Source organism: Oryza sativa, chromosome 10 (assembly GCF_034140825.1).
Source record: "Oryza sativa Japonica Group chromosome 10, ASM3414082v1".
Lineage (NCBI taxonomy): Eukaryota > Viridiplantae > Streptophyta > Magnoliopsida > Poales > Poaceae > Oryza > Oryza sativa.
The window spans coordinates 12405550-12420368 of record NC_089044.1 but is presented as its reverse complement, the minus strand read 5'-3'; the positions used below and the strand labels follow the sequence as shown (position 1 = coordinate 12420368).

The 14819-nt window shown below is 42.2% G+C and overlaps 1 protein-coding gene across 12 annotated transcripts; it reads left to right on the top strand.

Moving 5' to 3' along the window:
* Positions 1-3902: 3902 nt before the first annotated feature.
* On the top strand, positions 3903-14532 carry LOC4348481 (uncharacterized). Of its 12 annotated transcripts, none has more exons than XR_010737002.1 (16): positions 3903-4305; positions 5275-5426; positions 7638-7885; positions 7985-8143; positions 8564-8628; positions 9676-9772; positions 9874-9964; positions 10033-10113; positions 10515-10569; positions 12052-12565; positions 12643-12744; positions 12859-12883; positions 12962-13066; positions 13348-13461; positions 13636-13901; positions 13987-14532. XR_010737002.1 is itself a non-coding variant. In XM_066304729.1 (16 exons), coding segments are annotated over exons 2-16 (2439 nt in total). In that variant the 5' UTR covers positions 3903-4305; positions 5102-5195; the 3' UTR covers positions 14464-14532. The 12 variants fall into 12 exon arrangements, 9 of the variants coding, with proteins under 9 accessions (XP_066160826.1, XP_066160825.1, XP_066160823.1 ...); XR_010737003.1 differs by having other exon boundaries at positions 13978-14532; XR_010737004.1 differs by having other exon boundaries at positions 13536-13901.
* Positions 14533-14819: the final 287 nt, after the last annotated feature.

Here is a 14819-nt window from a genome sequence, read left to right as displayed (position 1 = left end):
CGGAGCGCTCCAAATCCATCTACGTGGGTGGGTTGGAGAGGGAGAGGGTGAGAGAGAAGAATGGATCTCCTCTCCGCCGCACAAGTCCATCCAACATGGCTATCTTGTTGCGGCAAGCCATCGTCGCAAAAGGATTGATGCCTGGAGAGGAGCTTGCCGCAGCCTTCAACACCCACCTTGCTCGTGTTCACAACGGGCCGCCTGGTCACCTCGCCGTCGCCTCCGTCCTCCCACCGCGTTAGCCTCACCGCCACACCGCCAAGTCGTGCCGTGCTCGGACCAAGGCAGGCTCACCACTGACACCAACCGCACCACCCTCGTGTTGCTGCCCGTGTCCACCGCGCGGGCCTCCCGTCCACCGACGACCACCAGCTCCTTCGTGCCAGCCTCCCATCCACCGGCGACCACTGGCTCTATCCCTGCTAGCCTGCCGTCCGCCGGCGGCCGTCAGTGACCGCCATCGCCCACGGCCTTCTCGTCGCTACCCACTGTAGTGACATTGCCATCCAGCCACCGACGCCGGCCTCCCGCTTCAAACACTGACATCGTCGCTTTCGTGCCACTTGCGGCAAGATCCGTCGCGAGGAGCACCGGATCCGGCCATGGGCCAGCCAGATCCGGGCGTCCTCCACCACCGCTGCCAAAGAGCTGTCACTGTCCACGCCGCCGTCGGCCATCTGTCGCCCGCGACCTCCTCGATGTCGTCCACTGTCCTCGTGGCCTCTCCTGACTCCTCACGGCAGCTAGATGGCTATCGGTGTGCCTTCGCCGGTTCCGGCCGGGTGGCCCGCAATCGACTACCTCCAACCATGGACGCCGGGATGCCCCCTCCGCAGCGCCGCTTGGGGAGGAAGAAGCCCCGCCGCCACCGTCCTTGCTGCCAGCCGGCTTTCCAACGGGCCACTCGTGACGCGACAGATACTCCACATTGAATATATATTACTAATATGTTTGTTTTGTGTTAAAAAATACTAATATATTTTTCTATAAATTTGGTAAAACTTGACTAGTAAAAAAGTTAAACGACTTATATAATATGAAATATAAAAGTAGGGAGTAGTAGACAGTGGACACAAAGAATTACTGGAGTTGGCGGCGGCGGTGGGCCGGTGGCGACGGCTGGGGACGATGACCGGTGTACTGTGGTGGTTCTCCGTTCTTGAGGATGACGGCACCAGGGCTTCTCCACCTCGCAGTCGATCTGAACGAGGACAGCGAGTGAATGACGTCTAGTACACACCACCGATCTCTACTGCAGCCTGCAGGGGTCAGGGGATGCCGGCGAGGGCGACGGCCGGAGGACGACGTCGATCCAGTGGTGTTGCGCGGGAGGGCGCCGGCCGGAGGACGTCGGGAAGGGCGGCGGAGGAGGTCGCCGAAGCTGCGGTCGTAGCTAGCGAGGTCGTCGGGGAGACGGGGAGGCCGGCAAGGCAGGCAAGCTCCCGGAGAAGCCGATTCGCCGTCGGCGGTTGCTCGGGGCCGCACCTTGAAGCGTGCGAGCAGCGCAGTGGCCCCTGCCCTGGGGTCGGGGGCCCTCGGACCGCCGCCGCCTTTTCCGGTGAGGTGAGCGGCGAGGCGCGCTTTTTCCCGCCCTTCCGCCCCCGCCGCGCCGTGCCGCGCCGGTGGTCGGTGTGATATGCCAGTACGCTTGGGCCGGACTTTTGAGATTTGCCAAGTTCGTGTCTCTTTTTGGGCCGCCTGCTCCTCTCCTCTAGCTTTGGAATAAGTTCATCGGAGGTTTAAGACTTAACAGCGAGATTTTTTTAAGATCCCTTAACCACAAAACCAGAAATGTGCTCATAAACTCACACAAACCAAGTACTCAAGGTCCTATGCAGTATATATGGGTGGTTTCGCTGACGTGGCATCCTAGTCAGTAAAAAAAAATAAAAAAAAGTGTGTGGGCCCACATGTCAGCCACCCTCTCCTCTTTTCTTCTCCTTCTCTTCTCTTTTCTCTCTTCTCTTCCTCTTCAGTGAGGGAGGCCGGCGGCCGGCGGGCGGAACGGCAATGGGCAGGCGGCAGGCCCGCGTGGCAGCAGAGCGGCGGAGGGTGGAGCGGTGATGGGCAGCGGTGGCCGAGCGCGGCAGTAGGCGGAGCGGCGATGGGCAACGGCGAGCGAGCGCAGTGCGTGAAGCGGCGCCGGGCTGCGGGCGGAGCGATGATAGGCGGCGGTGGGTGGAGCGGCGGTGGGCGGCGGCGGGCGAGAGGAAGAGTGTGACAACAGTGCAGCCGCCGTGCGCAATTTTTGATGTCGTCGATGTGGCGGCAGTCGGAGATGGTGGACTCTATGGCAAGCGAGCGCGGGGGGCAGAGCGGCGCCGGGTTGCGGGCGGGCGAGTGCGCTGGATGAGTTCGCCGTCGTGCCCCCCGCCGGTTCCTGCATTTGCCGCCACCCACACTGCCTGCCACTTCGTGGCGGTGGGCAGAGCAACCCCGTTCTCGTCTTACTCCTCCCCTTCGTCAGAAGCGAGCGGAAGGCGAAGCAGGTAGAGGGCAGCGGCAGAGCAGCGACGGGCAAGCATGACAGCGGGGTGGAGGTGGACGTGATCGCCTCAACCTACTACATGAGGGCGCGAGAGCGCGATGCTGGCGCGGAGGCGGACGCGTTGCGGGAGGAGCTGTGGAGCGTGAAGGCCGAGCTCGAGCTCGCCAAGACAAAGGCAGTGGCGGCGGCGGCGGCGGCAGGCGCGCTAGCGGAGAAGGCGCAGGAGGTGTACAAGCGCGGCAGGGAGGACGTGAGGTGTGTGATACGCCGTGCTCCACCGCTACCCGCACCTCGACCTGGCCAGGATTGTCGTCGCGCCGCCGGGCAATGACGTCGGCACCAGCACCAGTCGCCCTCCTCTCTCTCTCCCTCCTCCGGTCTCGCGTCCCGTCTCCGGTCTCGCTTTGCCTCTCTCGACTCCCTCGCCGCTCCGCCCACCGCGCTCGCCCACCTCCGCTTCGCCTGTAGCCCGGCGCCGCTCCGCCCGCTGCACTCGCTCGCCGCTGCTCTGCCCGCCAGCCGCCGGCCTCCCTCACTGAAGAAGAGAAGAGAGAAGAGAGAAGAGAAGGAGAAGAAAAGAGGAGAGGGTGGCTGACATGTGTGCCCCACGTACTTTTTTTTTTTTTTTTTTGCTGACTAGGATGCCACATCAACGAAACCACCCATATATATTGCCCTAGGACCTTGAATGCACGGTTTGTGTGAGTTTAGGGGTACATATTTCTGGTTTTGTGGTTAAGGGACCTTAAAAAATCTCACTGTTAAGTTGAGGGACCTCCGGTGAACTTATTCCTCTAGCTTTCCATCCATTCTTTTCTACTATTTTTTTCTTTTTGCAAAATACTCCATCCTTTTCAAAATATATGAAATTGTTAATATTTTTACAACATTTGACCATTCATCTTATTCAAAAAAAAGTTTAGTATAAATATGTAAAAGTATAAGTTAGGATTATATTTTATTTAATGATAAAACAAGTCAAAAAATAAATTATATATATATATATATATATATATATATATATATATATATATATATATATATATATATATATATATATATATATATATTTCTAATAAAATAAATGGTTAAATGTTATGCGAAAAAGTAAATGACGTTATACATTTTAAAATAAAGAAAGTAGATAGAAAAGTGTTTTTTTTCGATACGCATACAAAATGAAGAGCATGCGCACTCCACCTGATATTTCTGCCTCGTTGCATTCCTAGGCGCAACTCAGAGCTCGATTTTAATGCACGATTTTAATCTGATAAATCGACCGCTATTGGGGCTCGATTTTAATCTTGTATTCTGATCAGGTCGGATTCTCAGAGCTGCGGGCGAAGAAATCTAATTTGGAAGGCCGTATTCGTATTTTTGAAGAGATAAAGGGAGTAAAATGAAAATATACGACGACCGCTAAGCCCTAGAAATACCCATCGCGCCGCAAGCGCCAAATTGAGCCCAAAGTTTGTGTCCCCTCCTCTCCCTTCTCCGCCAAGGCGCGGCGAGGAGGCCGCGGGAAGTCATCGTCGGCGCCGGCGAGGCCGGGCTCCCCTCGCCGGAGGCCACCGGCGACCCGCGACCTTCCCAATCCACTCGATCCTCTGCATCCGGGCACCGCCGCCGGCACCGCGCCGCTCCTCCATTTCTGGCCTCCCTAGGGCGAAGGATCACCGCCGCCGTAGAGTACGTGGATTTCTGTGCTTGGTTACCCTACTGCACCTCCTTCCTCTGCTCCGACGGCGACCCCAGGGTGTTCGTCAGTTTCGTCGTCGACATCGAGCCTCGGCTTCTTCGCAGATTATGCCTCTCCGGTTCACCCCCATGCCCTTCGCACTCACTCCTTTTACCTTTCATGCTCATGGATATTGTTGTTTACTACTTGTTAATCTACTAATATCTCATATCTGTGTGGACGTGAGTTGGTGAGTGTAACCTGTGAATTGTGATAATTGTGACATGTTAGTAGTAGTCCTTTACTTATGTAGATTGTGTATTTGTGCTCCTGCATTGTGGTGACATGTGTGGAGAAACTGGAGATTGTGTTGATTATCCATCTGGTATTGTTTTTAGGCAGAGACTGTTGGTTTGAATCCTGATTTTTTATTGAGATATTTGTGTTTGTCATCCCTGTCAGCTGGTCAGTTCATAGTGAATTGTTAGCCAGCTTCTTGTTCACTTAGTTATTATGGTGAAGTTTGATCACTGTTAATTAGGTGGTCCTCGTTTTGTTGTTAGTTAGGCTGGGTTTTAATCTTGTCTATTCATGCCATGAGTGTTTTGTTCACAGGGTTTGCTGTTCTCCATCTAGCCATTAGCTTCTTCTTTTTTTTTTTTTGGATTTAGATGATATTGGCAAACGATTACCTCAGCTAGCTATTTGTTCCATCCTCCAACACGAGAATGTCAATGCTGCCTCCATTGCCCCCAGTTCTGCCTAACTCTGGCTGGAATTGATGTCATCACCTTACTGTCCAACTGTGAATCTGCTGCATGGCCCTTGTCATTACAAAACTTCAAGTGCCTTTTTTCTTTCTTCATGTTTATGTATGTGTACTTTCTTGATCTTCCATTAGTCTGACAAGAGAACCCTGCTTATTATTTGTTTAGCTATATGTTTATTCTACTTGGTGGGATTGCAAGTTCTTGAATCTTTAAGTGGAGAAGTGTGTTCAATCAGAGATATTTTTTTGAGGAACATAGCATGTATGTAGTTTTTCTTGGACCAGAAACACCATTGCATCTTATCGCAGTGCATTGCTGAAAATGGAGTTATTTTCTAGGGTACTACCACCACTTGGCATTGCTATGGGGGACTCTTGGTCTGATACTGAAATCATCATGTTCTTGGCTGAGAGAAAAACATGGGATCCTCTTCCACAGAACATACTGGTGGGGGTTGACCTTACTATGATTGATCCACGGGACTCCCCTGGTTAGTGTAATCACATTTTTGTTCCTGTTGTTGTAGTCATTCTCGCATTCTGATTATGATATTTTTATGATTTATTTTTATAATTCACTTATTGATCTGGAGCTGGGTCTAATTGTCCTTTGAGCTGTTATTTTAGTTTAATTAACTTATTGTTTGGCAGTACAAAAATAACAACACACAAGTAATGGGTCGATAGTTCTATTCAGAACAGGTCACTGGTGCACAGAACTGATGATTTCTAATGATTACTTGCATAAAATGGTTTTCTGTGGAAGAGCTCTTATGGTATCTACAAGTTTTGTGTCGCCCAATTTTGTCAATTGATCAGAATATTTTGGTCAGTATTGGATTTTTCTACCAGATAGTACCAACAATCAGATTAAGGAGAAATCAATTCACTTCTATTTTTAGATCTTGGGGTGCCATTAACTTAGATCATGCTTGTGGAAGACTAGGCTCTTAGTTGCCTCAAACTTGCTGCCTCGGTATGATTTGACGAACAGGAAATACATAATAGATTGATCTTCCATTGATTTCTCTATTCAACATTTCGGTTATTTCTTTTCTTCAAATGGTTGGTTCACTATACTATTAGATATGTGTCTCCTGTCGATTGTTTCCCCTCCCAAAAGGCAAGTCTTCTTCATCGTTTATTGCAAGTTTCCTACCAGTAAAGAATATAGGGATATGACAAATACTTTAGAATACCGCTCAAAATGAACGGGAAGATTTAATCTACTCTACCAAATACTTGAGTATAGAAGGTACACTGTGGGTATTATCCTGGCACCTGAGCCTCTGGAGAAAGCAAAATGAATTTATCTATGCAAACATGTTGCTCATCATTGGGGATTGTTGCAGTCTAAAGCATACTGTTCAGAAATAATAGTGGGATGTTGTATGATATCCTTGGCATTTATTCATCAACTTGTATGTTGGCTTCTATCTTGTAGTCTTGTACACAAACTGCTCGCCCACTCTCATTGGGAGAGTGTGATTATCCTTGTCCATGGTTAAATAGTTCTGTTTTCTTATTGATATATTGCTCAGCTTGAACTTTTGAAATCTGCTATCCAGACAGATTAATTAATAAGTGCGAGTCCTAGTTGTTAAGGGTATATGTGTCAATTTATATATGTGTCAAGGATTAGGGTATTATGGTCTTTTCATGTATGAATGGTAAAATTGGTAATTCAGTTTGGTTGCTTGCACACTTCGACAACATCTTCATGCATGGACTTTGAATTTATCTTAGTGTTTACTTCCTCCGTTTCACAATGTAAGTCATTCTAGCATTTCCCACATTCATATTGATGTTAATGAATCTAGACATATATATGTCTAGATTATATATGTCTAGATTCATTAACATCAATATAAATGTGGGAAATGCTAGAATGACTTACATTATGAAATAGAGGGAGTACTTTCCAAATGCAAATGTTCTTGCATATATATTGCATTTGAGCGTCAATGTGTATATATGTACTAGTCAAGGGTTAAGGATATAATAATGCATCAATGTGTATATATTGCATTTATCTTTGGATTTATCTTCATGCATGCAAATGTTAAGGATATAATAATGCGTCAATGTGTATATATGTACTACTAGTCAAGGGTTAAGGTATCATGGTCTTTTCCCATGTTAGGAATACCTCTTTTACTCAATTTATGGGCCTAACTCTATGGATCAGGCGTTCCATCCTAACATGGGAAAAAACCATAATACTCTAACCCTTGACTACTACATATATATATACCACATCCTTAACACTACTTTCTAGTACTAATAGAATCACTAGACAGTGGTACTTATCTGTTTAATTTCTTCCATTAGTTGGAAACGACCTCCTAAACTGTAGTTCAATTTAACCAGATCATGGATAAGATAGAGCACTTGAATTTATTTACTGCGTTAAAATTTGCACCTAAGTTTTTGTGCTATATCCACATTATAGAGTATTGGTATTATTATGTTAGCCATTCTCACTATACAATTATGTGGACCTCAGATGAATAAAATATCTTGCATATATTTATTTACTAATTAGCACTGGTGGTCAATTTGTTAACATGCAGTTTAAGGATATGACTGCAAGTTTTGTGTGAGATGTACGTAATCATGCTTTTAGTCGGTTATAATGACTTGAGGCTTATAATCTTTGCTAAATGGGACAAGTAGTTTGCTTATGCAGTACTCATCTGCAGGAACCCTTTGGTTCTTGAATTGGCCTGATAACCAGCTATGCTATGATGACGAGAACAATGTTTTCAGAAAGGCAAAGAATGGATATTGGAAGTGCGTTGATGCTTGCAGAATACAGACAGGCACATCTATCTTGGGCGTGAAACTCTGTTTAGAGTTTCATGAAGGCCAAACACCATGCGGTACAAGAAGTGGGTTGATGATGTACGAATATTTGATAGAACAGAATGATGAACTGAATTTACCACAGGTTGGCAATACTTATTTTCCAAGCAATACAACTAGATTCTGTGCATAAATGTAAAGCTTTTCTCCAGGGTTGAAGGTTGATGCTCTGCATTTCTGACAGGCCTACAAGTCTCTATGTAGAATGTTCCTTCAGAAAGACAGAAAGATTGTTGAAGATGAACATATCTCCTTGAATTTAGGTGTTCATCATAATTTTCTGGGATCCTACTCTCAATATCTTGCAGAAATACAAAGGCAAAATATGGTAATGAATTCCCAGGTTTGCACATTTTCTTTCTTATAATAAAATCCCTTTGTTAGTTTATCCTCGAAACTTCTATGTCTATCATCCTCCGTTTCTCATTTCAATGTAAATTATGATTTAAAATCCATAATAGATGACATTTAAACTTGTCAAATAGTTCCTCTGGCTCTTGTTTTATTAATTTACCTCTTTAAATTGTGAAGCTTTTTGTTTCTTGAAGTCATTTAGAAACTATACCCAAGGAGAATATTACAGCTATGTGCTGCTTGTTCTTACTGATTGCTTTTACTGCTTATTATTCTTTCTCAACAATAAGATTTGACAATGTGAGCAGAATAGCAGATATGCAAGTTTTTTTTTTCTCTCAAAATAAAGATATGCAAGCTTTTTTTTTCCTTGTATTTTCAATAAATATTTTCAATCTGAATATGCTAGGCTGTGTCTTCAGACAAAAAAAGTATCTTCATCAGAGAATTGGATGAACGAAAAAGCAAGAAATGGTAAGTTTTGCAGTTCAGTACCTTGCATTGTTAACGTGTAGGATAACTTTGCATGGCTGTCCTAATGATTCTAATGTTAAGTTGGCAAGCTGTGAGGTTGCTCTCACTGCCCACCTGCATTACATTGTAACCTAGAATTGATCTCATTTCCTAATGTTTCTTTAAATAAACAAAATCCTGGCTCTAAACTAAGCTTGAAAACTGATTGTGAACTTACTTTTCGGTAAGGCACATGCACATCTTGGTTCTGTGTGCAGACATCAAACATGAGGTGTTTAATGCTATTGTTGTTTGTTGCTTGCTAGTTATCACTTCCCTCATTCATCCCTTCCAAATATCAGTTGAGATAATCCAATCAATACAATGTGGGTTGCAGAAATTTTAGTTCGATCTACTTATGAGTTTTTATGATGATGGTCACTATGTTGTTATTGACAGTAGTTTTTCAGTGGTGATTGGTGATTAGAAAGCACATGAAGTGGCAAGTTAGTTTGCGCTTATGCTAGAATATGGCCTTGGTAAAGAGTACATTCGGAGGCTGGTGGACTAATAATCTAGTAGAGCAGTCATCTGGAGTGTTTGAGGGGAAACCTCTTTCAACATGTGACCCTTGGATAGAACTTAACATGAGAGATTGCATTTTTAAGGAGCACATATATTAGGCGTCTTATTTGTTAATTATGTGGCCTAACCATGATAGCCGTCTTTACCTTTGGTCTCCTTAAGAAAGTACGGTTTACACTTTACACACACAGTGGACCAATAATTATATTGAACTCTCTAACATTGTTACTAATGGCCTACAAATAGGGCCATTTTATAAATACTGTTTCTTAAAAGAACAAAAATGATAAGTAGTTGCAAAACGGAAGTACAAAACCAACTTGAGCTAGTCATCAATACTAGAAGAATGTTATTAAATGTTAGCAATGTATGATGCTTTTTAAACATATATGGATATTAGACATATTGCTTTAGAAGATTCTTGTTTATGAGAGAATTAGCTACACATGTTCATGCTAATGCATGTTTCATTCCCGCCTGTAGTTCCACCAAGATAACCAGGTCAAGCACAAGGCTCTACCGACAAAAGATTCCTCATATTTGGTGTCTACGTCACAGTGTGTCTAGGAAATGGTTTCGTGTAAGTTAGACCTTTTACTTTTATATTATCACATATGCTATCTGCGATAAGCAATATTTTTGCTAACTTAAGTTTTGTACCTTGGAATTGATATGCACTAGGAATCAATGTTCAGAGTTATTGATAAGTTGGCAAAATTGCTTGAGTCAGTATTACTTGATTTGGCCACTGTGAGACAAAAAATAAACAAAGGTAAGTTACACGATAATCTTGGAGTTGTTAAGCTTAAGCGTATTATAACTTATTTCTTCCATCAATAGGTAAAAAACGAATTTGGAAGATGGAAGGCAAATTGGAAAAGGCTCAGATTCAACATCTGACAGACTTCAACAACAAATATGGTAAAAGCACGAGTGAATTGCATTGCCAGGATCAAGTAGGATCCTCTGAATCCTGACCCATTGATGTATAAAATCCCAGCGCAAATTAACAAATTTTATCTGAGAACTGAAAAAAAGTTTAGCAGAAAGCTTTATGCCAGTTACTTCCTGACTCCTCTATAGGGCAGAACATTGTAGATTTGTAGTTTCCTCACATGTTAGCGTGCAGGAGAATTTCGAACAAAGGGACATACTGAAGTAGTATTTTGTCCAAAATAATGTCGGCCAAAGGAGATTTTTCACCTTTTTGCAAATGTCAGGGTCTAACTTTGGTGTTGGAGTGAAAAATAGCTGCAGATTATGTTTAGTTTACTTTTTAGAACTCGTGTGTATAATAATATCATGTTTTTTCCTCTTTGCAGGACCATCTATTCGACAATCAGTTGAAACTGCTGAACATAATAACTGTGCTTTGAGGTATTGACACAAATATTTATTTCATACTGAATAATGTGAATGTAGTATTTCTTAGTTATTGAATCTATTAGCCATCCACTAGGCGATGCACATAGCCATCTATCTCTTTAGGACACCTGGGTTGAACATAAATTGTGGTCACCTTGGTCACCTTTAATTCTGGCCAAAATAACATAATGGATTAAGGCCATATTCATAACACTCGATGATTTTTTCATCATTTCACAATTTTACAAACCAAAGTAGCAATTCAATCTTAAAACATTCACATTTTGTTAGGTGATAGGAACTGTTGGCGAATATGTCATGTAGTAGGTTCATAATGGTGAAGGAGCTCCATCCTTAAGGTTATTGAGCAAACATATGCACATAGTTAATTCTACACTGTTGTATGCAGCAGTGGGCCATTTATAAATATACATGAGCATGCTTACCTTCTTGCCGTAAATGGATCCATACTAGACTGATTTACTGATATCTGAAATGAAAATAGATAGTGATCTGCAGTGACATTTAAAACTCCCTGCAAGACATTTTGAATTGTCTGCAAGTTTGGTTAAACACTAAACATCATACGATGGTACTGCATTTTCGAGAGACAAAGGTCTTGCTATGACCATATGGTAATTTCAAACCCTAATTTGACATCTCAGACCTTTATCTCGAAAAAAAATGGCTAGCAGCTCTAGCTAATTGAGTGGGCTCCCAAGCTGGTCCTAGGAGCTGGTAACCAGGCCATTGATCTTTTTTCCCAAATCTCACTTATGGCTAGCCATGATAAATTTTGTATAGTATTTCTGAAGATGCCATTATTAGCTGTGCTAACTGTACCTGATTTGCTAATCTCCAATCACATATCGAACATATTTTTGGTGATGCAACATTAGAAATTTTTGTGCCAAATTCGCTAGCTGATGAGCTTATTTATATGTCTCAACTGACTTTAGAGAAGTGTTTAAAGGATGAGAACTGATTGAGATTTGAGAAATGAATTCACCATTTTTGTTGAGTTGCATAATTTTTTGTATCCTATTTACCAGAATCATAAACCATTGAAAAGCTCATAGTTGTCCCTGGAGGTGGCAAGTGGCAACAGAAACTGCGGAAGAGTTCTGCTTTCCATGCCCATTGGGAGATGCAGACAGCATTAAGAAGGAAACAATTAGACATGTGGAAATTGTTACTGTTATTGTTCTTTTCCTGGGAATGTGGTTGGGAAAAGCTTGGGATAATCCAAATGCACTCTCAGTTGGCTGGTTGAAATCTTGCCGGACTAGTTTCTCAGCTTGATTAGGTTGCATTTCTGTTTTACAAACGAGCCCCAATATAGCATCATGCTCATTCTTGATTGTCAGAATTGTTTCTTGCATAGTTGGAATATGTCCTTTGTTCTCTGTTTTTTTTTTAACTGTGATGTTCTTTGTTCTCTTTAACTCCCTAGATAAATGGATATTTAAAATTTAAAATTTCCTATTCTATCAGGTGTCTTAATAATTATTTGGAGTTGATGATTGAGGAACCACGGTTTAGTTCAATTGCCTATGTTCGTCTGGATTCACAAGTCAAGAAACTCGATAAGGAGAACACGTCTGCGATGGATTTATCATCCAGTTTGCACCAGATGCTTCAGAAGTTAAATTTAAGAGTACAAGATGAAGAAGTCTGGGTGTCACAGTTAGGCTCAAATTTGCAGGCTTCATTCAGAAAAATCATGGATACCTCCTCAGAAATAGGAAAATTAGAAGATGAAGTTTTGCAGCTGAAGGTCGATATAGCTGAGTTTGCTCCAGGTGAAGTAACCAGTTGTGCAGTATATGAAATGATCAAGACACTTCAAATTGTTGAACTGTTCATGAATAATTCCACCAGACATTTGAAACTTATCGATGGAATTAATTCTGAAATGAGAGAGTTTGGAAGTATCTTTAATGGCAAAGTGAGATGCCTTGTTCGCTTTGCTAGATATCAACAAACTATTATGGAGAAGTCTACACAGGTTTGCTCTAACTTACTTTTTAAGTGTTATGACAAGTTCTGGATCACTTACTCATTTGACAGATAAATTTGTTCCAGATAATCAATTTCCTTGGTGACATCCGTGCTAAAGTTGACAAAATGACTCAAATGTATGGTCTATCTGAAGTTGTGCCCATTGTCTCAAACCAGTTTATAGAGGTGTGTTGCAAACTGACCAGCCTTCATTTAATCACTTTTGGAACTGTATCTTTGTTATGCATTCTATTGTTGATTCCAATCAAATCTGACATGGTGTACTGCATGTATTTCTAGGGGAGCTTCAATGCCGATGCATATGGTTAGTCTAGTGATATTGATAGCATTTGTTAATTCACATCTTGTTTCAGTTTTGATCAATCTCCTTTCTTATGCACAGCTTTTGAGAGTTTGAAAGAGCACAGCACTGATCTCTGTTTTAGTTGGAGAACAAGGAAGTTTCATAACAGATTAATTCTCCCTCCAGTGAGGCAACAAACTTCTGGTATGAAATAAATGACTTCTTGATGAAAACTTTATGTATGTCATAAGAATAAAATATGTCGTTATGATGCCATGAAAATAATTGAACGATCAGCAAAAATTGCACCTTTTCCTGTCGCAATCAGTTTTACCTAATAATTTACTTCCTAGACTGATATTTTACATACATGTTGATATTTTACTCTGCTGGCTCACCCTTTTTATGTCCTGCTTCTGATGGCCTCAAGTACTTCCCCTCACACCTCTTTCTAGTCATTTGATCATGGTTGATTTGTCTACTAGGGCCCACCTCGACACAGTTTATTTTTGTTCGGTTAGCGCCTTGTTCGAGTTACTGGTATTCTTGGTCTTTCTTCTTGATTGGAACTTATATGCAAGTATAGTAATTCTTGTCAGGTAAGAAAAGAAAAGAAAATAGTACTTGTAAATGGCTTCTATAAACTTCCCTTTTTGCATTAATGCATTTGCAGTTCTTTTGAAGGGGTTTATAGAAAAAGGTGGCATACATACAACTATACAGTCATACCTTGCTTGATTTTGTCTTTGAAACTGTTATATTGTAATGGACAGGGACGTGTTCATATTACGCGACACTATCATCAGTTGAGTCCTTGTATAAAAGAGAATATGCATCATACCCTACTATCTTAAAAGATAAGATTGGACAGCCTGATGAATTTCTGGTTAATCTGTCAAGAGCTCAGTTGGAAGATATAGTAGAAGATTTTTATACCAGGCATAAAGTCAAGGGTTCGAAAAGGTTGAATGTTTGTTTAGATAAGATGAAAAATGAAGGCGTTATTTCGGAAGAATCATATATGAACCCTCAGGCTCAGGTATTCACCACCAAATCAATTTTATTCTTTTCATTGTATTGTATTTATAAAGTTCTCATGTTGCAATTACTGTTAGTTTGTGCAGTCCACAGAAAGATACAAAATCAAACAATACGAAGAGCTCAATCTTGAGATTGCGATGAGGGAACGTGATAAGGAAGAAGTAAGCATTGTTGACAAGAAGTGTATAGGAAAGAAGAAAAAAAGGAGGTTCAGAAAAAAGATGAGAATGAAGGAGCACATATTTCTGACGAAGATAAAGAAAGTTATTGAGAGCCATATAATGGATGGAAAGGTGCTCATTGCTAGTTTCCGGGTAACAACTGGTTACTTCAGGTTGCTACCTCATCAAATCTACAAAATTCCAGAAGAAGATCCCCAATATGAATTGAATAAAAAAGGTAATCCCTGTTCTCATTGTGTCGTTGTTGTTGGTTTTGGGATTCGGGACGGTGAATGTTATCTGATCTATCTAAATTCATATGGGACTTCCTGGGGACATGACGGATTCGGTAGAATATACCTTGATAGTGTCAGGAAGCTTTTTTTAGCTCAGGTCTAAACTTTGCGTGTAAAACAGTGAAATTGTAAACTGAAATGTTATTGAATAATATTTCTTGATTTGGTTATCTATATTTCTTTCCTATGCATTGATTAATGTGAGATATTTGAGCTTTTTTTTGTGAAAAAGTTACTTTTATTGCAAGGATAAATCTGTCCTAATGTCAAACATGAGGTATCTGTCCTTCTGACCGATGCACGTACTACTGCTCTGTTGTCTGTGGCGCCTTCCGAGCTTCAACTGCATTGTGAGGGATTTGCGTGCTGTTGTGGTCAAGGAGCGCATGCAAGTGCTTGTGCTTGTGCTTGATGGCGTTTGAATCTCATTTGCCTGTTACTGTCTAAATCAAGTTTTTC

What these genes read in the sequence shown, in the direction of transcription:
- LOC4348481 (XM_066304722.1), top strand. An exon ending in AGACTTCAACAACAAATATG is followed by an intron (nt 10,114 to 10,514) that starts GTAAAAGCACGA and finishes TCCTCTTTGCAG; the next exon opens with GACCATCTATTCGACAATCA. An exon ending in CATAATAACTGTGCTTTGAG is followed by an intron (nt 10,570 to 12,051) that starts GTATTGACACAA and finishes CTATTCTATCAG; the next exon opens with GTGTCTTAATAATTATTTGG.